This window comes from Syngnathus floridae, chromosome 19 (genome assembly GCF_059516105.1).
Source record: "Syngnathus floridae isolate MCC-2025c chromosome 19, RoL_Sflo_1.0, whole genome shotgun sequence".
NCBI lineage: Eukaryota > Metazoa > Chordata > Actinopteri > Syngnathiformes > Syngnathidae > Syngnathus > Syngnathus floridae.
Genome location: NC_142431.1, coordinates 5653579 through 5680334, shown reverse-complemented (window position 1 = coordinate 5680334; position 26756 = coordinate 5653579). Strand labels below are relative to the sequence as shown.

Sequence of the window (26756 nt, the reverse complement as noted above, 5' to 3'; positions counted from 1 at the left end):
GAACAAACCATAACGACATCACTAATTGTTTCATTTTTTTGTTTGTTTTGTGTGTTCCATCAGGCCTATCGGTCATGACATCAAGCGTGGCGAGTGTGTACTGGCCAAGGGCACCCACATGGGCCCCTCTGAGATCGGCCTCCTGGCCACCGTGGGAGTCACGGAGGTGGAGGTGCAGAAGTTCCCTGTGGTGGCCGTCATGTCCACAGGAAATGAGGTAGGTGATGATAAATTTGGTTGAGCTGAGTTGACTTTACAGCCACCATAGGGCATTTGTATCTCACAGGTATCACTGTACAGTTTTCTTTTCTTCTTATGCAGCTACTGAACCCAGAGGATGACCTCCATCCTGGGAAGATCAGGGACAGCAATCGCTCCACCCTGCTGGCCACCATCCAGGAACATGGCTACCCAACCATCAATCTGGGCATTGTGGGAGACAAGTATACGTCTATTTCTCTCTTTCTCTCACCATCGACACTTTTGTATTGGGTTTTCCTTCTGTGAGTTGCTATTCGACACCGTGTGCATCCCACAGCCCCGATGACCTTCTCAATGCTCTGAATGAAGGCATCAGCCGTGCTGATGTCATCATCACCTCAGGCGGAGTATCCATGGGAGAGAAGGTATCAATTCACTCAGAGCTCATGCTGTGTTTTACTGACACCTGGTGGTGGAAAATGAATACTGCAGCTTTAATTTGTTTACTTTGGAAATGATATGTTTATTTGCAGGACTACCTTAAGCAGGTGCTGGATATAGATCTTCATGCTCAGATCCATTTTGGTCGGGTCTTCATGAAACCAGGGTAACTGGCAGCTTCTGTTGCATGTTGATTGCGGTGGACTGACAGACTCAATGTCCATTTTTTTCATTTATTTTTTTTTTTCCTTTTACAGGCTCCCAACCACATTTGCCACGTTGGATATCGACGGTGCTCGCAAACTCATCTTTGCCCTCCCAGGTAGTGTGTGAAGTTGAGAGAAAGACTTGATTTACGCCGCTTTTACGAGGAGGTGGTCTTCATATACTATCTCCCCCCCCCATCCCCATTTCGCTGTCCATTTTTCCACGCGGCCTTCTGTCCTAGGAAACCCCGTATCCGCTGTCGTCACCTGTAATCTTTTTGTCATCCCTGCCTTGAGGAAGATGCAGGGTATTTTGGACCCAAGGCCGACTATCATCAAAGCGAGGGTAAGCACGCTTGGAGCGTGGCCGTGATTTTGCAAACAGATGGCACTTTGTTTTTGTTTGTTTTTTTGCAAGTTATCTTGTGATGTGAAATTGGATCCTCGCCCCGAATACCACCGCTGCATCCTGACGTGGCATCACCAGGAGCCTTTGCCGTGGGCACAGAGCACAGGTAAGAGCAGACGTAATACGGACGTGGCAGAGGTTCATTTGAATGTGCTTCCTTGCAGGGAACCAGGTAAGCAGCAGACTGATGAGCATGCGCAGTGCCAACGGGCTCCTGATGCTACCTCCCAAAACCGAGCAATACGTGGAGCTGCACAAAGGCGAAGTGGTGGACGTCATGGTCATCGGCCGGCTATGATGTCGTGGCGGCGGGGGGGGCGGGGGGACGGAGGCCGGCCGTCGTTTCTTGCGACGGGCGGTTTCGCGGTGCATGTCCACATATCATCGACTGACTATTCTGTAATATGCAACGGCACAGCTAGTTTTTGTTGATTTGGAGAACATTGAGGTATAGTCAACATCTCGATCACAGCCTAGATATTACTGTATAAGAAAACATTGATTTCAAAAAGATTATAGTATTTCAAAGGAAGAAAATATAACTTTTAATGGAGAAAAAAAATCTAATTATAAAAGAGATTTATTCTGTAATATATTATGATTATTCTTCTTATTATTATGATTATTCTTCTTACCATTATTATATTAAGGCAACTTTGTTCTTTTCATTGCAATTGCTTTGTGTGTTCAACGCTAGACCTTATCTATAGCAGTAGCATTTTAATAGACAGCTGTAGGTGCCTGCCAGGACAGAAAAAAAAAAACAATTTTATCATCTTTAGTGGGAAGATACCCTGTTTATTTTTCTTTTTTTGGGGGGGTGAAGAAAAATACTGAGGAAGACTCCAGATTTCCCATGGTGCTGCAGTTAGGAGGAAAAGGGGTGGGGCGGGGGGGCACATAAAGATCTTTTTCTCTTTTGAGCGCCCATCAAGGTAACACTTATTCTCTCGTTAGTATGCATCATATTGGCTTCACAAAGAGCTTTGCTTGTCGTTTATCTTGTGAGTCTTGTTTATGTGCGCGGTGCCAAATGCCTGGGCGGGGGAACCAAAGGGGGGCGTGGGGGGCGCAGGGCACGGGAGCTTCCTTAATTTTGCGGTGACCAGGTGGAATATTTGCTCCCACCCTGCCCACCACCCCTCCCTCCTACAAATCCCCTCCTGGGGATCAGCTTGGGGGGGCGGGGGAAATATATTTTATTTGAGCAACTATTTAAGAAAAAAAAAACAAGCAAGAGAAGAAGCAGCTTCTTTAATTGCTGACGGCCTTTTTAACCGACTTCACAAAATTGTACAGATTAAAGAAAATAAATTGAACCATATTGTACAGATAGATATGTGACCAGCACTCCTAAGGAAGTTATTATTATTATTAATTATTATTATTATTGTTAAGCAATGAGGAGACATTGAACAACGCTGTACTATAAACATTTTCTGTAATGATGCTGAAACTGATGAAAGAGACTACGATAATAAAAATCCTTGATGATTATGTAAAAAAAATGTTATTGTTGAGTTTCCTTTTTTTAATAAATGATATCAAAACAACCACAAGTGAACTACATTTCTTTTGTCATATAAAGCTGATCATGGATATTTTTTTGCATGCAAACACATCAGATGTCAACAGACATATTTTGATATCTTATTAATATAATGTAACTGATGTACATTGTTTTAACGTTGTCTAACCCTTTAAAGGGCTATTGACCACATAAAGTAAGACTTTTGTTTATATTTTATTATGTATAATCAGTTTTTTTTTTTTTTTTTTTTACTTCGAGAAGATATGATCACGTACATGCAGTAAGGCTTTTTCATGTTTCACTTAGATAGGACATGTCCGGGAAAAAGAGGACGTCTGGTCACTCTAATGTAGAGTAAGACTTTTTTTACGTAGACTAAATGACTAAGTATAGTAAGGCTTTTTTTTTTTTTTTACTGAATAACCATGAAGAGTAAGACTTTTTTTACGTAGACAAAATGACCAAGTATAGTAAGGCTTTTTTTTTTTTCTTCTTACTTAATAACCATGTACAATAGAGTAAAATGGAACGGAGTGGCAATTCCATTGACAATATATGTACATGTGAGGCAGTCAAACAAAATCCCGGACAGTTTTTTAAATTCACCCCGGACAGATTTATGGGACTGAAAAGTACGACATGTCCGGGAAAAGAGGACGTCTGGTCACCGTCGGTGTACCTAATAACAGGCCACTTCATTAGGGAAAAATCATGGTCAAACCATAACTGAAAGTGAAAAGTGCCACACCTGCCCTCACCCCCACCTCCTGATTGGCTGTTTGATATGTGACGTCACTCGGACACTCCATTAGGTACACCGCCATTTTTAGGCGTACCTAATAACAGGCCACTTCATTAGGGAAAAATCACAGTCAAAGCTTAACTGAAAGTGAAAAGTGCCACACCTGCCCTCACCCCCACCTCCTGATTGGCTGTTTGATCTGTGACGTCACTTGGACACTGAATTAGGTACACCACCATTTTCAGATGTACCTAATAACAGGCCACTTCATTAGGGAAATATCATGGTCAAAAGACTTTTGAATTTGCCAAATTTGCTCAAATATGTTCATGAAAACACTTTCCTCCAAGTCTTATCATCAATCAGGACAGCATGTATTTATTTGTGGTTTCCAGCTGCACTTATACTGTATGTTCATCTTGTACAAGAACAAAACACAGTCACCCTAAAAAAAATTCCCTCGTTAAGTGCACCTGCGTGAAAAGTTAGGCTCCTGCAGAACGTGAAAATGAACTGATCTTTTCACTCAGGTGTGTTTAACGAGGGTAACTTGGAAAACATATTGGAACGCTGCCCCCCGAGGACTGGAGTTCGACACCCCTAGTTTAACTGAAAGTGAAGGGTGCCACACCCGCCCTCATCCCCACTTTTTGATTGGCTGTTTGATCTGTGACGTCACGTAGATACTCCATTAGGTACACCATTTTCAGGTGTACCTAATTACAGGCCACTTCATTTTTTTTTTTTACAGAGAAACCTGGTATAGAGTGAGATGTGACGCAGTGGCAATTCTATTGACAATGTACTGTACATGTGAGGCAGTCGAACAAAATCCCGGACAGTTTTTTAAAATTCCCCCCGGACAGATTTATGGGGCTGAAAAGTACGACATGTCCGGGAAAAAAGGACGTCTGGTCACCCTAACGTAGAGTAAGACTTTTTTTACGTAGACGAAATTACCAAGTATAGTAAGGCTTTTTTTCTTTTTTTTTTTTTTTTATACTTAATAACCACGTACGGCTACAGTAACATGTCGCTTCAAACACACGTAAGAATTTCGAAATTTTCCAATCCAGATGATCGAGTGGTATAAGACATGGCTTGGTGATCGGTAGACTATATCTCACTAGTTGTCTCATATATCATTCACGGCGATGTGTTCACTAGATATCTCACATAATAAAAATTCCACAAACTTTCCATTACAAATGGACGGGCGGAATAAGACTTGGCTTGGTGATCGGTGGCCCATGGTTCGATCCCAACCTTATGCTACATTTAAGCAATAAACTAAAGAGGATTTGAACACGGTTCTCATGATTACAAGGCAAAAGCTTTACCGGTGAGCTACTGGGGATTTACGATTTCATTGGCGCTAGTCACTATTTGTTCTAGTCAAGACACTTTCCTTCAAATACACTAAGAAACTTTGAAAATTTTCAGTCAAGATGGCTCAATGGTATAAGACATGGCCTGGAGATCAGGAGACCGAAGTTCGAGACCCACCCTGGGTTGGAATTGAACCAAAGTCTCCTGAGCTCTAGGCAAAAGCTTTAACCACTTGACTATTTCGGCTACATCAGATAGAGCTGTTTTTGAGTATTTATCGATCACTATGAATGTTACCGAGTAACGTAACCTGATCTATATATATATTTAAGTGAACCAAGATGTTCGCCAACAAGTGACAGTCGAGTGGTTTACAATGTTGCCACCGGAATCGAAGGAACTGGGTTCGACTCTCCGATGTGACGTTCTATTATCGTACGAAGACTTCCATTTAATGGCACTCGCTTGTTTTCTCTAAGCTTCTGAGAGAAATTTTTATTTTTTTCTTCCTAATGACGTCATCACCGGAACCCTATAAAAGTCGGGAAAAGCGCGCCAGTCTTCCTTTCTCTTCTCTTGCAGCGTCCTCGTCCACCTGCTGGTCTGCACGCATTTTTACGAGATCATCTCAAACTTTGACAGCGTATCTTACCAAGATTTTTAAAACTCAAGGTGAGTGATGACTTTTCAATGCATTTAATAACCAACTGCTTTTTCTCACTTTTAGCGTCAAGTTGCACGTTTGGCGTGCTGACAGCTTGCTAGCATGCTGCCTGAAATGTTTGCTTTAGCGTTGGCCATCAGCGCCTTTGACGGCCTTAAATTGCACTAAAACGTACATGCATTTAAGCGGATGAGCTCAACAATTCAAGAATTTGATTGCGGGTAAGTTCTTTTTATTTTACTTTTTTTAACTGTGAAGCAGGCCGTGTGTGCGCATAATAATATCGACACTTTTAGCAACATTTGGACAACAGCGCCGTTTAGCCGAAGGTAAGTAGACCAAACAACAATTCACATAAATGAATCAAATACATTTTAATGCTTGAGTGTTAATTGTGTTATTTCTGTCCACAGGTGCGACTCTTCAAATCGAGCTTAAAACCGCTAACTTCCAGTGCGTTTCAAAGTGTAATCATAAGTTAACGTTTTTAATTGAGTAAATCTAATTGTCTCATTTCTGTCCACAGGCTTGGATCAACAGAAAGGCCAGTATGACTGCAAAATAAAAGAATTCCTCTTTATTTAAGACATCCATGATTAAAGTGACTAATCAAGATTTCCCCCTTTTTTTTTGTCTGCAGGCCTTCAAATGGACTTCCTGTCTTTTGAGGAATGGCTTCATGAGATGTTTGCAGGTCAACTCTCACTAAACGTCACATTGCTAAGCTAAACTAGCTCGTAAGGTTGAAATTTTAAAGAGCAGAATAGTTAAAAAAAAAAAAAAAAAAATTACCATGTCTTTCAGGCCAGCAAGCTGTGGTTGGAGAGAAGTCCGGTGCTGCTCTGCTCTTCATTGGTGACGCACACATTGATACATGTGTAAATTTATTTCAATGGGTCATCAGTACCGCAATATGACTCATGAAACTTTTTCCACTCAGGACAGACAAGCGCCAGCTGTGATTCTGGATAAGGGAGGAGGGTAAGGAGACACCTTGCAGTCAGGACACTCATCAGGGTACTTTACCTGGTCTTGCTGTTGGTGCATGTGCTTCCTACTCTTGTCCACCAGGTGGTGTTAAGTCCCAGGTTCTACAGTATGGCTCGACTAGTCTTGAACCTGTTGCAAAGATGTCACTGGTGTTTGTTCCAAATGGTGCAGCAAATGTGGCGTGATAAACTTCCTGTCCAACCCGCAGACAGGTGACACAAGCCACCAAAAACTTGGTACGTTTAAGTTTCAAGAAAACTTGCCTGCTTTCTTTGCCTCTTCATGCAGCACAGCTTCCAGTAGGAGTGCCATTGAGGGACTGCCACCAAAACATGCCACCTGCTGGAAAAACATGCAGAAGGTCCTCAAAGCTACCACCATTTTTAGTGTTGAGACGTGCAAATAAACTTACTGAATCACAACTAGACTGTGCCCTTGTTTGTTGTGTGCAGGTGTGTCTGCTCTGGAGAATCTTCAGGAGCTCGGCCTGCTGTTCGTCCTTCAAGTGCACAAATGCCCAGCTGCTCCAGCAGGAGGTTCCAGTCTTCAGTTGGAAATAAAAATATCAACTCTATTAAAAATTTGTCTGTTCCTTCTCATTACAGGCAGAGGTGGCAACTCCATGTCCAGAAAGTGGAAAGCCAGCCACACTTTGGCTTTAGCCAAGAGTGCTTCTACTCCGACCCAAGTAGAAGCACCTATGGTTAAAACCAAACTGACAGCCTTTGCACTTTCTGGACCTAGATTTGCACCCTTTGATTACAGGTGGACTTCAGGTGAAACGCTACCTTCATGCCAGAAGCTTGACGTCAACTTTGTGTTGAGTCCACTAAGCTGCTCGCTGGCCTCAGTAAAGAGCTCCTACAGATGCGCACAGTAAAACTTAACTATTCACAATTAGGATGAGAATGGCATCAGTATGTTGATTTACATGTTCCTTGTCATGCAGATGGAGCCACTGCAGCGTGAGCAGGTTAAGCAAGATGCGCCCTCTGCTGGTAAGAGAAGGGAGGCACATGTCATTTCAGCTAATGTGTTCCAATTGTCTTAAATTTGAATGACTTTCCTTGTGTCCAGTGTGGAGCATCATAACGTACCTGCTCCCAGCAGAGGCCAAGACTAGTGCAGAGCCGCATGTCAGCAACACTTTGGGTCTTGTTGCTTCATCATCCACAAGGTGCTGAAGCCAAAATCTGAGGAGGCCTGAGAACCGGGAGACCTTTAGATGGTATGTGATTTAATGCACTTCATTGCCCATTCCCCATGACAACTTCTTTACTAATAGTTTTGCTTTATTTTCTACAGTCATTAAAGAACAAGATCAACGTCCTGGTGATGCAGTTCTAAACACTTGGTGCCAGAAATAACTCATCTTGCTCACTCGTAAGTTTCATGCCCAAACATTTCTGTACAAGTTGACTTAACTTTTGACCCCTTGTTTTTTTTTTTTTTTCTCTTTTTTTTGTCTTGGGTCCAGACACCAACTTGTCCACGCTAATCTCACTGGGTGACTTCAACACATCAGATTGTCATCCAACTTGTAACTAACCTTTATCGCTGGTAGGTTTCATGCCCAAAATGTTTTTTTCCTGCACAAGACTTGACTGTTTTTTTTTTTTTTTCCCTCAGGTCCAGACACAGACTTGTCCATGGCTACTTCAACACTTAACGACGCAGCAACGAGCAGACTGTCATCCAACTTGCAACTTTTTCTTGTTCACTTTGTGATTGAATGTCTACTCTGCAAAAGAAATAAAGCATGATTACAAACAACACTTAAACTCTCAAATCTTTATTCTTTCTACTTAATTAAAAACAAAACTTTAAAAACATTAAAAAAAAACTAAAAAAAAAATTCCTGAAATTTTTTTTTCCAAATTTTTTTTTTTGAGCCGATTTTTTTTTCCACCCCTGGAATTTTTTTGTGAATAAAATGGGAAAGGGGGCGGAGCAAGGCTGCAATAAAGCGCTATGATTCGCTGAGGCCTCTAAAAGTAGGTGGGGCAATGAGAATAAAATACTCTGATTGGTGGAAAAGTGGGCGTGGCTATGCAAATGAGGAACGCTGTGATTGGTGGATATGAAGTAGGCGTGGTCATGTCAATTTTACACAATCTGATTGGTCAAAAGTGCACATTGCTGCATTCTGATTGGTTGTTACTTTGTGGGCGTGGTTATGCAAATCAGGGCCACATCGTGATTGGTCAGATTGAATTTTAGGGCTGGTCAAGGGGCAGGCAAAGGCTCTTTTTCAGTCTTGAGGTCAAAGTTGCCCTTCAGTCACTGCAATGGACAGGTCTTTGACTGTTCCCCTCCATCCCACATGACTCAAAGCTACAGTTTTGAGTCATTTTGAGACATGAGGATCAGTCAAAGACCTGTGTCCATTGCAGTGACTGAAGTTGAACTCTCACCTCAAGACTTCAAGCAGCCTTTGAACACTTCTGTAACGACCACCATGCATGAAGAGCTTCAAATAGGTTTAGGGCAGAATTGCTCATAAAACACATACAAGACTTGCAATTCAGTTGAACAATTGGACAGAAAAGAAAACATCTGAGCAGTCAATATTTGAGTGGGATTAATTCAAGTTGCTGTTCGGGTGTGCTGTCATATGGTACCAAGGTGGACATGAGCACAACCGACATCTCTCACTGGCCCAAAAACTAAGTGCCAGGTACTGCTCAACATCATCATCACACATTTCTGGACATGTCTTTCAATGACACAAACCAAGTTAGACAAAAATATAGATTTGAATTATTTTAACTAACTTGGCCCTCATCAATGACATTGACAAACATGTCCAGAAGTGTGTGACGATGTCTGTGAAGTGCCTGAAGCAAATGTTTGAAGTTCAGTGAGATGGGTCAATGAACTCAATGTGCACTCTTGTGGCGCAATGTGACATCACACATGAGCTCCTCAAGTGCATAACACTGTGTACTCACATCATGTGTTGCCGTCCGTCCCTTCTACATGTCCCACAAGACTGTCAGCTGCACCTTTGGGTCCCAAACCTTTGCGATCCTGTCAAGCGAACAGGAAAAAAAAGAGATTAGTAACATTTTTACACAAAAAGATTGATGTTGAAAGTCATATTTCACTTTTAATGTATAAAAATGAAAAATTAAACAAAGTGCTCCTCTCATATTCCTTTAGCTCGTGATTTTATTCATCTTGAAGATATATTACTTTCTATTTATAAAATGCACAACTTTGATCAAAAATATAACTTTAAAGTTGACAATTTAAGCTTTTGGGGGTTCTTTTGAAATAAATTCATGAACACACGCTCATTTTTAAAACTTTCTTTAACAAAAAATGACAAACTATCAACTAACAGAAATCTCGTACTAATCTCAACTATGGAGGAGGTGTGCCCTCTGCTGGGGACATTTTGCACTGCACCATTCCATTTAAAATAAGGACGTCTTTCGACTACAACTTTCGAACCCAATCTACACAATCAGAACCAACGATCATCTCTGTATCTATGTATGTTGGTAGTGGAACCTCCACTCTTCCACTTTGGACATCAGTTTTTGCGTGGAAAACCATACAAAATGTTCAAATCAAACGCTTGGCGAGATTAACGATTTGATCGACAGTTGAGTGCCACTTGTGGGCGTGCTAGCTAACAAGCCACCTGTGTTGCTAGCGAGCGAGCTCCGAGTGACGTAACGAGTAACAACAAACAAACTCGAGAAGTTCGTGGCGTATTTATGCTCATATACACATCCACTTACCGTATTTGCCGGTGTACAGGTCGACTCGGTGTATAAGTCGACCCCCTAAAATTCGACGGAAATTTACGATTTTATGATATATCCTTTGTATAAGTCGAGCTCAATTGTTGCATTATATTAAACTTCAAAATTCAATATGCGAAATTTATTGACGAAATGTGTTCAAATTCCGGGAGGCCGTGCGCATGCGGCTGTTTATAAGCACCGCGGAGGAGATCGCGGCCGGCGAGCTCGCGCACGCCACCCGGCACCAACGGGAGGCCGGTGTTGTGCTCGATTTGGTTCCCCCGTGAGATTTTGTTCCCCCTGCCGCGGGAGCGCGCACGCCTTGTTTGGAAAGCGAAAAACCGATCCCGTACGGCGTCGTACGGCGTCAGCACTATGTTGTTTTCAATAAAAACATGAAGAATTCACGTTTGCGTCAGTCAATTTTAATTTTTATAAAGGATTATTCTCATTTGATGTCTTTAAATTCATCCGCGTTCTGCCATTGAAGCGGGGTGCATTCAAAGACCAGTCGTAAAGACGGAACACTCACTCACTTCACCAAAAAGCAACGATATACCGTATTTGCCGGTGTATTGGTCGACCTTTTTCGATCCAAAATCGACCGAAAAAAATCGACCTCGACTTATACACCGAGTCATAAAATTTAACTTCGTATTCATCGCTTCAAATGTGATGGTAACCAAGGCCGTTTCTCATGCATCTCATTGTGCGTTGCACTTAGAAAATTTGAACCGGGCGGCGTGCGCGAGTGCGCGGCCCGCTGGAAGTCGAATGAGGCGCCGCCACCACCTCCGCGGTGCTTATAAACAGCCGATCCGCTCGGCGGGGGCTATTTTCGGCCACTTGGCTCGTGCGCACGGCCTCCCGGATGTGCCGGGCGGGTGCGCGAGCTCGCCGGCCGCTGGAAGTCGAATGAGACGCCGCGACCACCTCCGCGGTGCTTATAAACAGCCGATCCGCTCGGCGGGGGCTATTTTCGGCCACTTGGCTCGTGCGCACGGCCTCCCGGATGTGCCGGGCGGGTGCGCGAGCTCGCCGGCCGCTGGAAGTCGAATGAGGCGCCGCCACCACCTCCGCGGTGCTTATAAACAGCCGATCCGCTCGGCGGGGGCTATTTTTGGCCACTTGGCTCGTGCGCACGGCCTCCCGGATGTGCCGGGCGGGTGCGCGAGCTCGCCGGCCGCTGGAAGTCCAATGAGGCGCCGCGATCTCCTCCGCGGTGCTTATAAAGTGCCGATCCGCTCGGCTTGGAGCTATAACAGGTGTTGTGCTCGATTTGGTTCCCCCGTGAGATTTTGTTCCCCCTGCCGCGGGAGCGCGCACGCCTTGTTTGGAAAGCGAAAAACCGATCCCGTACGGCGTCGTACGGCGTCAGCACTATGTTGTTTTCAATAAAAACATGAAGAATTCACGTTTGCGTCAGTCAATTTTAATTTTTATAAAGGATTATTCTCATTTGATGTCTTTAAATTCATCCGCGTTCTGCCATTGAAGCGGGGTGCATTCAAAGACCAGTCGTAAAGACGGAACACTCACTCACTTCACCAAAAAGCAACGATATAATTACGTGAGCTCTTTGCATAAACCTCGATGCAAAGAAACTCCTCCTTTTGGGTACCGTTACATGCTACAAGGAGTATATATTACAAAGGAGACTTTATTCTTAATTGTAATCATCATTCATCCATCCATTTTATTACTCAGGTATTTTCAAAGCGAATTAATATTGTTGCATTTATTAATTTGCTTTAAAATGACAGCGCAATATAATTAAAAGCTGACACTCTAGCAATGTCAAACGTTTTCATTGAAGAAAAAGCCACACACGTTTTGTGATCAAATCTTTCATAACGACAATGATTTGAGTGAATTGATTTGAATGAATAATTGAGAAGAAATTTCAGTTCTGAAGGCTCCTTTTGTCCCAAGCAAAGTGAAAGGTGGTGGGATAAAAATTGTAACAGAAACGCTATAAAAAATGTCAAGGCGTGAATATTTGTGCCCCCCTCCCATTTTGAGAACGGTGAGTCCTGGACATCGACTGGCTTTTTTTCTGTCTTCCTGGGGGTCTGCTCAGGTAGTGTGGCAAATTTGAACAGGTTCCCTCATTCCTGGCCCAAGTTACAGGGGGGGAACATATCCTCACGGGTGGCCCGTGAGGATATGTCCCCCCCCCCCCCCCCTTATTTTGAGAACGGTGAGTCCTAGACTCCAGCTGTTTTTTTTCTGTCTTCCTGGGGGTCTGCTCAGGTAGTGTGGCAAATTTGAACAGGTACTCCTTGTAGCATGTAACGGTACCCAAAAGGAGGAGTTTCTTTGCATCGAGGTTTATGCAAAGAGCTCACGTAATTATATCGTTGCTTTTTGGTGAAGTGAGTGAGTGTTCCGTCTTTACGACTGGTCTTTGAATGCACCCCGCTTCAATGGCAGAACGCGGATGAATTTAAAGACATCAAATGAGAATAATCCTTTATAAAAATTAAAATTGACTGACGCAAACGTGAATTCTTCATGTTTTTATTGAAAACAACATAGTGCTGACGCCGTACGACGCCGTACGGGATCGGTTTTTCGCTTTCCAAACAAGGCGTGCGCGCTCCCGCGGCAGGGGGAACAAAATCTCACGGGGGAACCAAATCGAGCACAACACCGGCCTCCCGTTGGTGCCGGGTGGCGTGCGCGAGCTCGCCGGCCGCGATCTCCTCCGCGGTGCTTATAAACAGCCGCATGCGCACGGCCTCCCGGAATTTGAACACATTTCGTCAATAAATTTCGCATATTGAATTTTGAAGTTTAATATAATGCAACAATTGAGCTCGACTTATACAAAGGATATATCATAAAATCGTAAATTTCCGTCGAATTTTAGGGGGTCGACTTATACACCGAGTCGACCTGTACACCGGCAAATACGGTAATTACGTGAGCTCTTTGCATAAACCTCGATGCAAAGAAACTCCTCCTTTTGGGTACCGTTACATGCTACAAGGAGTACCTGTTCAAATTTGCCACACTACCTGAGCAGACCCCCAGGAAGACAGAAAAAAAACAGCTGGAGTCTAGGACTCACCGTTCTCAAAATAAGGGGGGGGGGGGGGGGACATATCCTCACGGGCCACCCGTGAGGATATGTTCCCCCCCTGTAACTTGGGCCAGGAATGAGGGAACCTGTTCAAATTTGCCACACTACCTGAGCAGACCCCCAGGAAGACAGAAAAAAAGCCAGTCGATGTCCAGGACTCACCGTTCTCAAAATGGGAGGGGGGCACAAATATTCACGCCTTGACATTTTTTATAGCGTTTCTGTTACAATTTTTATCCCACCACCTTTCACTTTGCTTGGGACAAAAGGAGCCTTCAGAACTGAAATTTCTTCTCAATTATTCATTCAAATCAATTCACTCAAATCATTGTCGTTATGAAAGATTTGATCACAAAACGTGTGTGGCTTTTTCTTCAATGAAAACGTTTGACATTGCTAGAGTGTCAGCTTTTAATTATATTGCGCTGTCATTTTAAAGCAAATTAATAAATGCAACAATATTAATTCGCTTTGAAAATACCTGAGTAATAAAATGGATGGATGAATGATGATTACAATTAAGAATAAAGTCTCCTTTGTAATATATACTCCTTGTAGCATGTAACGGTACCCAAAAGGAGGAGTTTCTTTGCATCGAGGTTTATGCAAAGAGCTCACGTAATTATATCGTTGCTTTTTGGTGAAGTGAGTGAGTGTTCCGTCTTTACGACTGGTCTTTGAATGCACCCCGCTTCAATGGCAGAACGCGGATGAATTTAAAGACATCAAATGAGAATAATCCTTTATAAAAATTAAAATTGACTGACGCAAACGTGAATTCTTCATGTTTTTATTGAAAACAACATAGTGCTGACGCCGTACGACGCCGTACGGGATCGGTTTTTCGCTTTCCAAACAAGGCGTGCGCGCTCCCGCGGCAGGGGGAACAAAATCTCACGGGGGAACCAAATCGAGCACAACACCTGTTATAGCTCCAAGCCGAGCGGATCGGCACTTTATAAGCACCGCGGAGGAGATCGCGGCGCCTCATTGGACTTCCAGCGGCCGGCGAGCTCGCGCACCCGCCCGGCACATCCGGGAGGCCGTGCGCACGAGCCAAGTGGCCAAAAATAGCCCCCGCCGAGCGGATCGGCTGTTTATAAGCACCGCGGAGGTGGTGGCGGCGCCTCATTCGACTTCCAGCGGCCGGCGAGCTCGCGCACCCGCCCGGCACATCCGGGAGGCCGTGCGCACGAGCCAAGTGGCCGAAAATAGCCCCCGCCGAGCGGATCGGCTGTTTATAAGCACCGCGGAGGTGGTCGCGGCGTCTCATTCGACTTCCAGCGGCCGGCGAGCTCGCGCACCCGCCCGGCACATCCGGGAGGCCGTGCGCACGAGCCAAGTGGCCGAAAATAGCCCCCGCCGAGCGGATCGGCTGTTTATAAGCACCGCGGAGGTGGTGGCGGCGCCTCATTCGACTTCCAGCGGGCCGCGCACTCGCGCACGCCGCCCGGTTCAAATTTTCTAAGTGCAACGCACAATGAGATGCATGAGAAACGGCCTTGGTTACCATCACATTTGAAGCGATGAATACGAAGTTAAATTTTATGACTCGGTGTATAAGTCGAGGTCGATTTTTTTCGGTCGATTTTGGATCGAAAAAGGTCGACCAATACACCGGCAAATACGGTAAATATAAACGGCAAATAGAGAGCTTGAAAATTGTTACATTACTCACTCAAATCACGGCTGGTAGTCCCAGGAAGACCCGCTCAGTGAACCGAATTAGTACGGTAGCTGAGAAAGCTCAATTCAAATAATTGAATGCATTCCTGTCGCAAGAATGCTCCTCAACTACCAAAATGTATTTGTGAATAATTTTTATACAGTACATAAACAATAACATTAAACGGATCAAACATGCAGTTAATCTGATGGAAAAAAACAAGAAAAATCAATTATCAAATCAAATAATTTAATATATACTGTGTGTATGTAAATCATACATACAATGGTTACATACAATGGTTAACATCACCGCTGTGCAACTGTTACAAAATTGGTCCAAACAGAAAAACACAGTCCATACATGAGCATTCACATACAGCATAACATGCTAACATCACATTGAGATCCATTTGTCTCAGGTATAGTAAACAATACAGAGGAAAAATGTAGTTTTAACACATGTTGACACTGATGTAAATGTCAATGCATTTGATGCTTAGCACGTTAAAAAAATCATCACTTTGTTATCCTTTGTAAAAAAAAAAAAAGTTTGGCATACTTGATACAGCTGCTTTTGCTCATTCGAAAGAAAAAAAATGTTCGCATATTTGGTCCATCTAATCTTGTCCATGTCATTAGACATTACAATATTCTTGTGCAACATCTGTGGAAGATATTTTGAAATCTGATTAATCAATTGAAAAAAAGCAACAGAATAATCCCAAAAATTGTGTGTGTGAATGTTGCATTTTCTGGTAATGTGAGTGTACCATGGGTAAATGAGATGGAAAAGGTATGACAAAAAAGTTACAGTCAAACACTGAGTTTACACTGACCTAATAAGAGGTAAAAAGACGGCAAGTCTCGATGCCAATTAATACCTCCATGGCTTAGGGAACATGATAGGGGAGCGATATGAGTATACTTGGGTTAAACAACCACAGTGTGGCACTTCCAAGCTTTCATCTTGTCCCACATATCCATGGTTGACTGCGGTCAAACAACTGCTCAACTAACCACGAGTAAGAAATTCTCCCTGGATAAGTCCAACTGTGTTGTCTCCTGCAACCATTTGTGTTTCTCCATGATTGCTGGTCTTTTCATAGGTTCATACACAGAGCCTTCATCTGAACTGCTGTCTGGGAAATAGCCACTGGGAGATTTTTTACGGGTCACAATGGTGAAGGGCTTGGACAGGATTTCCTTGGTGTTTCGATTTTTCACTGAGGTCAAAGAAAGCTGAAAGAAGTTTAGTGCTGTCAATCAAATGTTTGTTTTCCAGTCTGTTATGTAATTATATTTATTTTTGCTTACCTTTGACTTAAATGAAACGCTGGTGGTGAAATCTGTCAAGAAGCAATATTGAGATAATCAAAAACAAAAATTGAGTTGAGCAACTGAGACAGCTTAGAGTTCACGTTGACATCTGCAACAGTGGTGAGTGGTTTTAATTTGGCATACCAAAAAGACTAATGGAAAGGGAAAATGAAAGACAGTGTAACATCAAACATAAACAAACAAAAGGAAGGTCTAGTCCTACCCAAGAAGCTGATCCATTGTTTCAGCTAGGGGGAAAAAAAGCAAGAAATATTTGGAAGGACAGTACGGTATAATTTCCTATCGATCAATAATGTTGCAGCTATCTTGGGACAATTTGGCCATTCACTCACATCCACAACTCCATCCATTTGGACCAGCACAACATTAATCATTGAAAAAATTGAAAATTTGTCCAAATTTTCAAACCTGTCTGAACTTAATGCTCTCTAGTGGACAAAAAAAAAAAAAACTCCCACAAAACTCAACCATTGATCCAAAATAAATCATCTGTATAAACATTTGCAATAATATGCAATCAATGAAAATGTTGGAAAATTTCTGATGACTAAAAAATATCCTTAACCTCACCTGATGTTTCTCCTGGCATACCTGGCCTGCCAATGTTGCACAACAGGTGGTCAATGTTCGGCATGGGCTGCATCTCCTCATCTGGAGCTTTCTCATGCTTATCAAGCTCACCACCAGAGAAAAACCAGTCACACTAGACAAAAACCAGGACAACATCACTGCAATGTAGTTCAACTTAATTTGACCTCTGAAGTTCTTACATGTACGATTAGCGTCTCGACTATTTTGTAGCGGTCAGGCATGTGAGTGACCATATCCGTCATGTTGTCCTCTGATGTCCTGACCAGTGTGGGACCAAAGACAAGAGCCAGGTTTCTTGGCTCCATCTGGAAATAATATATCAAATAGTATCCATCTTCAATCTTTCAAAATTGTAGAGTAAATACTTATTCAAATGACATCACATTAAATATGGCACTACCTTATTCTTTTCAGAGTTATCTGCCACCCTTTTTAGGTGACACACCAAGAACTTGAGGGTGTGGTAATAGTGATCTGGTAGATCATGAATCTGGAAAGAAAAAAAAAATGTTAGATAATAATAGGAATTTGCACTGACAAACCTTTATATATTTCTTTTAACTAAATACCAGTTTCTTCATTATCTTCAAGCGCTCCCTTGTGTCTTCAATCCGGTTGGCATCAATGAAGTAATTGTATTTGTCTGCAAAAAAATTTTTTTATGGATTTATTTATTTATTAAGAATATGTTGAAAGATGGTCAATTTGAGAATTACACACCGTCAGTAAACAATGGCTCAGGAAGTTTTCGGAAGAATGCCTTCAATAGGCTGCTGATTACGTTCAAATCCTGCCATCTCTGTGGAAACGGAGGAGGGAGACATTTTACTTAACAGCTGCCAACTTAAAAAAATAAAATATTGCAACGATAGCATTTCTGAAAATATGTGCCACACCTCCTCAGTAGTGTTAATATCAAAACCCTTATTGAGATGTTCTTGCAGGTTGGACACCATGGCGTTGTTTCCTGGTACTCGGTAGATTCCGGTGTATTCTAAACCTGTTGCTTCGACCACACCACAACACATCGCCACAATCTGGGGAACAAACTGGAGAGACAGGTGAAATGATAAGAATGACTATTTATGTAATCATCAAAACAGAAGACTAGGCTTACTTTGTGGTCTACCGCAGGCTGACAGTTCTCAAGGCGCACACCAAAAACCTTTGGCTTGTCTGTCTTCTTCGACTTTTTCATGATATTGATGCCCCATGGTGTCTTATCAACTGAATCCAGAAGACATAAGTTTTTATTTATAGTCCAAAGTGGTGTCAATTTTTGTTTAATTCAAAATGCCCATGGATGGATGGACGGATTACATAAAAGAGCAAAGCCATGATTGTACCCACCAGTTTTGGATGATTGATTCACTGATGTGTAGTCATTCTTAGCCAAGAGGAAGGGCGGCATCATACGATGAGTTTTAAGGGAAGAGTCTGCTTTGTTACTTGTAAAACTGTAAATGACACAAAAAAAATTAAAATGTAGTAGTAATTGTTAAAAAGGCAACACTATACTGTTCAAATTTTGTTTCAACATGAGTCAAATGTCTTTGTCAACAATTATATGAGCCTTTATAACTGTGGTCTCAAACCTGTGGCCCGGGTGCCATTTGTGGCCTGCAGGATGATATTTTTATATTTTAATATTGATATTTTAATATCAATTTAATGTTAGTGCGGCCCCTACGGCTCTTTGCAATGTCACCGCCACCATTTTGCGTGTTCTGACCTCTGTCTTTTGTAGTCATTCAGCTTCTTGTTGATAAGAGCCTGTCTTGAAAAACCAATCTCCTAAAATAAATATAAAGAAACCAATTTAATAATCAAACAGGTCAGCTTTGAGTTAGATCATTCATATTTGCTTACCTCATTGTCAATCTTGCTGTACTCTCTAATAACCTTAATCCACGCTAACATGTCGTCCCTGTTTTCAGCTTGGAGCAGATATTCGCAGAAGTCCTGTGTCATCAGTCTCAAAGTATGCTTGCGCTTTGTTTGGCTATAAGCAATGTCGATTAGGCAGCCACGAATGTTGATTGGTGGATGCTCATCCAGACCTGAACCAGGTCCTGACCCTTTAAGAACAGCCTCCCTTTTGTCTTTGTAGAGGAAAAGCGTGTGGGAACGAAGCACGCAAAATAGGCGTTTCCAAGTCCGCATACTGCTACCAACTTTCTACAGGAAGAGACAAAAAAAAAAAAAAAATTAGCATTTAATCTTGAATACCTGATGATAAATAAAATGGAAGGTCTGGTCCCTTACCTTCACCTTGTCTGTGAGAATCTGCTTGTAGTGTAGCCAACCCTCTTTGCAGATGTCACTGAAAGTAATGGTTCCCAGTTCAGAGGTCGAGTGGCGTTTGGACTGTGCCTCCTCCTGTGCTTTCAGACTCTCAAGAGACTAACACACAATACATTGTGTCTCAAAAGACTTGCAGAGAAAATAAAAATGAAAACTACAGCAGCAAAAAAACTCACCCCATCAATAAAAAAACTCTTGACTCTTTTGGGTAATTTCCTGTAAGACATACATAACAAAAAAAATGTGTTTAATTTTCCTACATATCAATTTGACCCATTTTAGAGACAATACAAAATATTATTAGTGTTGTGTCCTTGCTTACGCAAAAACATGGCCCTCTTCTTTGAAGGTATTAAGACCCTCATCACAAGACTTTGATCGCTCGGTAGAAATGGCCAGCAGATAAGAAGAGCGACGTCCTTTGATACTGCCTGATAATACACCACAAAAATAAAAGTAAGATGGGTAAAATGAGATATAACAGATACAATGATTAACGCAATGTATTACGGTAAAATACAAAGTTTAAAAATAGATTTGTACTGACATTCCAGTTTTTCCCATTAAAGATAGTCGCATTCCTATCCCTAACTTTAAAAAACCATAAAAAAATGAATGAATAAATAAAAAAATCAATAGATAAATAAATAAAAATAAAATAGACTTGTATTGACATTCCACAGTTTTTCCATTCCTATCCCTAACTTTAAGAAACCATAAATAAATGAATGAATAAATAAAAAAATAAATAGATAAATAAGTAAAAATAAAATAAATAAATAGATAAATAGATAAATTAATAAAAATAAAAATAAATAAATGAGGAAAGTTAGCACTCACCTATGAAGGGAATAGAAGACAGGGAGTTGTATGCCTGCTGCATCAAGCTGCCATTTGTGCTGCGACTGCAACCAGGACCAATAGAGACAGGCGAGGGGCTTTCACTCAGTGACTCTGGTGACTGGGGACTTGAAGTGTGAGCAAGTGGTCTGTGACACAAAGGCTGTTTTGGAGAGATCTGGGAGATGATATCTCTATTGCATTTCATTGGGGTTGGGTCATTTGATGCAGGTGGGGTGGTAGTCCATTGTGATTGTGTCGCCATTTCTGGCTCACTGATTCTGCTGTCTGCACTGCAGCGAAGGTACGGGCCACAGTTACCTGGCTTTTGTAAAGTCTGTGCATGTTGGAAGGGATGGTGAGTTTCGTGAGACATTGATGTGCTACCATTTTTGTAACCCACCAACTCATCTGCCAGTCGCCTTGTTTGTGGTTCAGCTTCCTGCTGACCCGATTGCTTACCACAAGGGGACACTGTAGAAGACACTGTACTTATGATTTGGTGCTCATTTCCTCCTGTGGTTTTCTCTTCCCTTTGTTGGCTAAATTTTGAAGAGCTGTCTGAGCAGAGTGGAATCATTTCAGAGGCTTTTTCTAGTGTTTCAAAAAAACGCCCATAGTTATACTCATACTTTGCATATGCTGCCAGCAAATTCTCTGACATGCTTACCGGTCTTGAAATACCACTCAATTCCCCATGCAAGTAAGAATCATGAAAAGCTGCAGAAGTTTGATGATGATGCAAAATGTTAGGCTCTAAAGAGACATTGTCAGCATATGGAGGTCCAGAGTACAACACATTGCTATGGCAAGAGGACGAACGCTTCGCAACCTCAGCTTGGCAGCAGTACCAGTCCGACGTTTGGTGGCAAAGGGAATCAGGACGAGGGTGACCAAAGGCTGGCAGGCTGCTTTTGCGGGTTGGTGTTGCCGAAGCGATGGCAGCATTATGGTTGGCAAAGTGAAAATCAAGTGCACTTATTGCTGAGGAGGAGCGGCCACGATGCCTCACTGTCGTGACGAATTTATTGCTGACATCCTCAGGCATTCTTATCCAGTTGTTTGTTGAAGCAATACCATGGTGGTTGTCCATTGCTGATGTCGTTGGGCTGGGTCTGCACTGAAAGTTGTCCAGGTCACTATTAAGTTTGTGGCTTAGCTGTGAAGTCATGGGATTGGTGGAAGAACAATAACGAAGGGGGGGTTCTGGGAGAATATTGTCCTTGATTGTAAATGTGTCATTGTTTCGCAAGCAGGACTCCTGGGAGTACACCTAAGGATAGAGGGAAGGTAATGTTACCGAGGACAGATACACACACACACACACACGGACGTTGACACAGGATGACACGTTAGTCATCTAACAGCAATGCAAGAGCAGTGGAAAGGAAGGACAAAAAACAAAACGAATACTCACGCTGATCAACTGCAGGACTTCTTTATCTTTTGGCATAACAGAAAGTTCCAAATTGTTTTCACTGCAACGATGCAGAAAGAGAATTAATATCACCTCAAAGCATGATGAAAAAAAAGCCACATTTTTGTCCCATAACGTCCCACTTACCTGTTTTGAATGAGTCGAATCACCTGAGAGTAAGTTTTTCCAAGAATGTTCTCCCCGTTCACTTTGACTAGCCTGTCGCCTGAGATGGTATGTATACACACACACAAAGACACACACACACACACACACACACATGCACACACACAATTAACTTTTTTTAATACTATCTTTCATATAGGGAGGGTCTCTAAAGTCTATGCCCACCCATCAAGCGTGTAGTCAAACTATGTAAAATATTTTTTCATTAAATATTTCTGCCCAATTCTGAAAATGTTTCTGTGAGCACGCTCTTCTGAATTTTACAAATTACCGTATTTTCCGCACTATAAGGCGCACCTAAAAACCTCCAATTTTCTCAATAACCGACAGTGCGCCCTATAATCCGGTGCGCCTTATATATGGACCAATATGGATTCATTTAGTAACTGGAGTCAATTACCAGTGCACAGTCCAGCTTGATGAGCAGGGCTATTTTCTTTAACGCTCTTCACAAAAATGGTGTCCATAGCCTCCAAATGACACTGCTGATGACCTGTGACAAACACACATGAACATCCATTTATGATGCATCAACAATCAGTGAGCCTGAAGTAAATAAAAAAAGTATTAGTTTAATGAACAGTTTAGTCTTTCTGTCATTAAAATGTCACTCACTAAACATTTCTATGATACAAAAAGGATGTTAAAAAGGATATTCATGTTGAAAAAAATGGCACTCACATTTTTTAATTGCATTTCCATTCTCTTCATCCTTTGGAAAGAACAGAGTAGGTTAGAGGAATTTGGATCATGACAGATTGTGGTCTATTTTTGAGGTTCTCTATATTAAAAGTGGAATTTGTCATCTTTACCTTGGAGTTGTGCAGGTGGGACCCTGGTGGGTAAACGATGAAGTGTCGCAGAGTGAAACCAAATCCATGCAAGTTCTTATGGAGGTTTATGGTCTGAAGGCCACGCGATGACATCATAGCCGCCATGTTACCAGATGATAGTGGTTGGCGACTATTCTCATTGGATGACACCATGTTGTCTTTCAGTCCTTTAGCCTATCAAGAGGAAATAAATTGCTATTAGTCATTTTGTGAATGATCCTAATCGAACGTAAGTCACTGTTACGTTAAAAATTCATCGTCAAATGAAAGTTCCAGGAGCAATAGTAAGACAGTGATAGTGTTTCAGTCATACATGTTCGAAAGGAGTAGGAAGAAGTGTAAATTTTTATGTTCTACAATACTAGCCAATTTGCATCGGCTCCCGGTCCACTTGAGATGCGATTTCACGGTTCCGTGACTTACCTATAAAACATTACACAGCCTAAAATAATCAATCAATCAATCAATCAATCAATCAATCAATCAATCAATCAATCAATCAATCAATCAATCTTTTATTTGCCAAGTCCGCATACTTCAATATTTTTAAAAGATCAATGGTAACAAAAATTGCTAGCAATATCTGTTTTTTTTTTTTTTTTAAAGTGACAACAATCGTAACTTTAGTATTGACACATGAAGTTGATGCACAATTTGTCTTCGGGGGCCACATAAAATGATGTGGTGGGCCGTATCTGGCCCCCGGGCCTTGAGTTTGACACCTATGTTTTAAAGGGGTGCATAGGCACACAGGCAGAGACAAGGTATCTTACTTCTGGATTACAAAAATACGTAGCCACCCAAAAAACTAAATTGCCAAAGATCACAAATAGTTAAATGTAGAAACCTGAAAATAGCTTGATATAGAAATATTATAAGCAAGAAAAAAACATCATAACCATTAAAACCAATTAATATCTTACATTATCCAACTGAAAAAAAATTGCTAAGACTTTTCAAAAGGTTTCAATAAACCCACCTTACCCAAGATCTGTGTTGTATTATCCTCATGGATCCCGGTTTTCTTAGTGATCTGATCGAGGTTAGCTGTGGTGAAATAATTCTTAATACTGCCAACCAGATACAACGAGGTTCCGCGTCGCTACAGTCCACCCCCACTGAACACTGGAAACACCATGTATGTCCTGAGGGAGCTGGTGCGGCACCTGAAATCCTATGCATAGCACCTCCATGCGGACTAAAAGCGCATTCTAGGTTGAATAAAAGAAAAAATGCGTTCTCCTCATTCACTATTGAATTATTATTTTGAAGCACACCTTCAGTTGTCCGTTGTTAGATTTTTGATAAAGTTCTGTGGTCGGCTGAATTCACAGATCAGGTCCACTGAGACAACACAACAAAAGGATTGAAGCTGAGCTGAAGGGGAAAAAAAATAAATAGAACTGCTTCAACATCCAGAGCATCCTACTCCACTTAATCAAGCTCTCTCTCTCTCTCTCTCTCTCCCTCTTGTCACATTCTTTCACATTCCTTGCATCCTTCGGCGATGTAGCCCAGCCTACTCATAGAGAACACGAGAAAAAGAGCGAGAGAGGTTATCGCTCCCTTTCTATTTCAAGTTACTGACATCCCAGTTCTTTTTTCGGCTCCTTTGAGTTTGTTGATTCACATGACTTCCACTGGGATTTTTTTTATCACTATTCATGTATTTCTCCTTAGCACAGATTGCAAAACTTTCCCCTTCCTATGTCACTCGCCGTTGATGCACTGACTATCCGGAACATTTCATACATTTTTATCACGATGCAGACTCGTAATCATGAGAGAGTCAAGTCAAAATTAACATCATGTGATGTGTGACTCACTTATGCCCCACATTCCTTTTGACCTAGAGGCGCTGTGTATAGAAAAAAAATAAGCATTGAAAATGAATGAACACTCAGACCAGCACTAGTTATTATGTAACTATGTAGTTGTTTTATGCTTTACACTGCTGCTTGTGTAATCTTCCATGCATGTGGCAGCAATAGAAAGCAGGTCATATAAAGGATTAACATTTTAAAAACAACCTTTTGTCTACATCATTGTTATCAAACGCAAGGCTCGGGGGCCAGATATGGCTCGCCACATAATTTTATATGGCCCGCGAAGACAAATTGTGCATCATGTGTTATTACTAAAATTGCAAATTGTCTTCACCTTTAAAAATCATCTTTTTAAAATATTTGAACAGTTCTTACTAGTCTGAAGGTGGCTTGACCGATACGTAGGTGGCTGGGAAAATGACTAATTAATTTATTTTAATACAATAAAATGTTGTCTCCACACATCTATCACTCTAATTATGATGAACGTATAAAAAATGGATGGAGAGATATTTATGCTCACAAATATATGTGATCAACATCAATTTCAGCCCTCAGGGTCTCTATGATTATAATGCAAAAAAAGCCAATTGGGACATCAACTGAAACTGGTGATGTTCTGTTGACCTTTGAGAACCCTCAGGAAGATGATGAAACATTTTTATCAGGTCAGGATCAAACAAGCACACACTAATGAACGCACACACTAACACACGGCAAGCTTTCATAATTCTATTTTAAGCACGGATGTAGTTGAGTGAACTGGAGCGGAGAAAATAAATTCACATTTGTACAAGCACAACCATACCTCTCTCACCACAGATGAGCTTTGTCTTAAAGCAAATTGCATCCTGATATATAGTGAGTCCATTTAGACAATGGTACAAAAAGTTAGATTAATGGATCCCGAATCCAGCATAATGTGATGGTTGCCAAAATTTATCTGGATTTTTTTTTTTTGTCATAAATTTTTACATTTATTTGACAACAAAATGGAAGTGGCACATATAAAAGTGAAAATGGTTGCATTTGAAACTCTCAAGTCTCAAAAATGCTTTACAAATGTACAGTATCATATAACGTGAGAAAATGCTGGCATATTCACTCTACGAACATTTTCCACATACTGGTTTGGTGTTCCAAAATGGATTCGGTTTAAACCTTGCCTTAAAATTCTACACAGAAAAATGATTTATGCATTTAAATTGCAAGAAGTGATCAATTGTCATGTGCGTGTGTTTGTGTGTACACGTGTACAGTATATGTATATAATTTGGCTCACCTTGTCCATGGTGCTCAGTATGACTTTTCGTTGTAGCAAGCTTGTGAAAGTTGAAGATGTGAATTTAGCTGTGAGAGGGTGGGGAGGTCTTCAAACATACATAAACAAACACACACAAACACACACACACTAAGGTCAGACCACTGAAGACACTGAGCTGTACATATCAACTCACATTACTGTTTCCTTCTCTTCCTTGACTAACATGCTAACATGCTATTTTGGTCTCATCATTATTACTCTCTCGTAAAATGAAACAACTATTCAATTATTTTGTAAAATATACCATTTTTATTTCTATATACCTTCCATGCTTCCGTCTTTTCTTCTTCAAATTCTTGTTGGTTGAAAAGTGGCCTCACACTGCTATTCCTTTGCTTCAAGCTTTGTCCGTGCTGCCTCTCCTCATCTAAATCCCTCAAGCTTTTTTTTCCTCTCTCCCGTCCTGTAGACAAGCATTAGTGAGAGAATGGGATGAGGGGAAGGATCAGGGGGATCGTGTGCATGTACCATGTGACATGATAGTAAAGTGGGATTCCCAGCTGTCACACTCTAAGAGATTTATAAAGTCCCCATGTCAACAAACAACAAACAATATATGCATATATAAAAATAAAACATAAATAGAATAATAATATATAATATTAATTATATATAATTAATATTATAATATATAATATAATAATATATAAATAAAACAGCAGCATTAATGACTGAATGCAGTGGTCTGATTAAGATATTGAACTGTAACAAAAATATGATAAAGTCCACCACGCACACCGAGCTATTCTATCCTGAAGGAATGTGGAAAAGGACATCCTGTGCTGCTTCCCCTAGCTGTATAGCTGGAAACTCCCACCCAACAGAAATGGCACACTGACCACATAGTAGGCCCATTATCTCCTCTATATGTAAATGCTACCAGAATACTTTTTCAGGCTGGTTGATGACCTACATGATCAAAAATATAACATAGTGCACACATAATTTTATTGACTATGCTGTTGTATTTGAAGCTGTAAGTGTTTGATAGGCTTGCAAGTTACCTCAAGTTTTCGAGGTCAAGTTAGAGCAGCGTTGGTTGTGCAGGAAGATGGATGGAAGGTGAATGCCGCCAT

The 26756-nt window shown here is 41.4% G+C and overlaps 3 protein-coding genes and 1 long non-coding RNA gene across 20 annotated transcripts in view; 2 read left to right on the top strand and 2 right to left on the bottom strand.

Annotated features, from left to right (window-relative positions):
• The window catches only part of gphnb (gephyrin b), a 50590-nt gene extending 47780 nt beyond the window's left edge, over window positions 1-2810 (top strand). For 7 of the 10 annotated variants that reach the window (XM_088361004.1, XM_088361013.1, XM_088361012.1 and 4 more), the window contains 8 exons: window positions 64-217; window positions 322-443; window positions 539-626; window positions 735-808; window positions 900-967; window positions 1091-1194; window positions 1267-1363; window positions 1422-2810. In XM_088361004.1, the coding sequence (XP_088217130.1) occupies window positions 64-217; window positions 322-443; window positions 539-626; window positions 735-808; window positions 900-967; window positions 1091-1194; window positions 1267-1363; window positions 1422-1555 (841 nt within the window). In that variant the 3' untranslated portion in view covers window positions 1556-2810. The remainder of the gene's footprint in view (window positions 1-63; window positions 218-321; window positions 444-538; window positions 627-734; window positions 809-899; window positions 968-1090; window positions 1195-1266; window positions 1364-1421) is intronic. The other 3 variants (XM_088361006.1, XM_088361008.1, XM_088361014.1) reach the window with 1 other exon arrangement.
• Window positions 2811-4897: 2087 nt separating this feature from the next.
• LOC148381847 (uncharacterized) lies at window positions 4898-15170 on the bottom strand. Of its 4 annotated transcripts, none has more exons than XM_088362513.1 (9): window positions 15032-15170; window positions 9465-9543; window positions 8063-8254; window positions 7611-7716; window positions 7445-7508; window positions 7302-7374; window positions 6926-7057; window positions 6777-6855; window positions 4898-6642 (listed from the first exon to the last, which is right to left on the bottom strand). In XM_088362513.1, the coding sequence occupies exons 3-7, from the start codon at window positions 8082-8084 to the stop codon at window positions 6936-6938; spliced, it is 387 nt and encodes a 128-aa protein (XP_088218639.1). In that variant the 5' UTR covers window positions 8085-8254; window positions 9465-9543; window positions 15032-15170; the 3' UTR covers window positions 4898-6642; window positions 6777-6855; window positions 6926-6935. The 4 variants fall into 4 exon arrangements, 3 of the variants coding, with proteins under 3 accessions (XP_088218639.1, XP_088218640.1, XP_088218641.1); XM_088362514.1 differs by having other exon boundaries at window positions 6777-6852; XM_088362515.1 differs by having other exon boundaries at window positions 7445-7505.
• LOC148381848 (uncharacterized) lies at window positions 5322-8288 on the top strand. Of its 2 annotated transcripts, XR_015854465.1 has the most exons (16): window positions 5332-5531; window positions 5782-5852; window positions 5937-5976; window positions 6050-6067; window positions 6164-6217; window positions 6328-6378; window positions 6464-6504; window positions 6595-6874; window positions 6966-7049; window positions 7119-7201; window positions 7279-7389; window positions 7463-7511; window positions 7591-7741; window positions 7819-7896; window positions 7991-8073; window positions 8143-8288. It is a non-coding gene; the product is annotated as an uncharacterized LOC148381848 (long non-coding RNA). The 2 variants fall into 2 exon arrangements; XR_015854466.1 differs by having other exon boundaries at window positions 5322-5744; window positions 5820-5852; window positions 6966-7389.
• Window positions 15171-15251: 81 nt separating the features above from the next.
• Window positions 15252-26753, bottom strand: LOC148381846 (rho GTPase-activating protein 23-like). 4 transcript variants are annotated; one of them, XM_088362433.1, is made up of 24 exons: window positions 26685-26753; window positions 25944-26083; window positions 25639-25726; window positions 22510-22704; window positions 22379-22409; window positions 22098-22190; window positions 21659-21737; window positions 21512-21572; window positions 20095-21367; window positions 19577-19685; window positions 19431-19470; window positions 19216-19353; window positions 18820-19128; window positions 18683-18744; window positions 18301-18407; window positions 18068-18177; window positions 17847-17999; window positions 17671-17749; window positions 17520-17593; window positions 17351-17440; window positions 17130-17255; window positions 16930-17062; window positions 16336-16367; window positions 15252-16260 (listed from the first exon to the last, which is right to left on the bottom strand). In XM_088362433.1, the coding sequence occupies exons 3-24, from the start codon at window positions 25645-25647 to the stop codon at window positions 16030-16032; spliced, it is 3534 nt and encodes a 1177-aa protein (XP_088218559.1). In that variant the 5' UTR covers window positions 25648-25726; window positions 25944-26083; window positions 26685-26753; the 3' UTR covers window positions 15252-16029. The 4 variants fall into 4 exon arrangements, with proteins under 4 accessions (XP_088218559.1, XP_088218558.1, XP_088218561.1 ...); XM_088362435.1 differs by lacking the exons at window positions 25639-25726; window positions 25944-26083; window positions 26685-26753 and adding exons at window positions 16562-16586; window positions 23515-24118 and having other exon boundaries at window positions 16113-16260; window positions 16951-17062; XM_088362434.1 differs by lacking the exons at window positions 25639-25726; window positions 25944-26083; window positions 26685-26753 and adding exons at window positions 16562-16586; window positions 23515-24117 and having other exon boundaries at window positions 16113-16260.
• Between the last annotated feature and the right edge of the window lie 3 nt (window positions 26754-26756).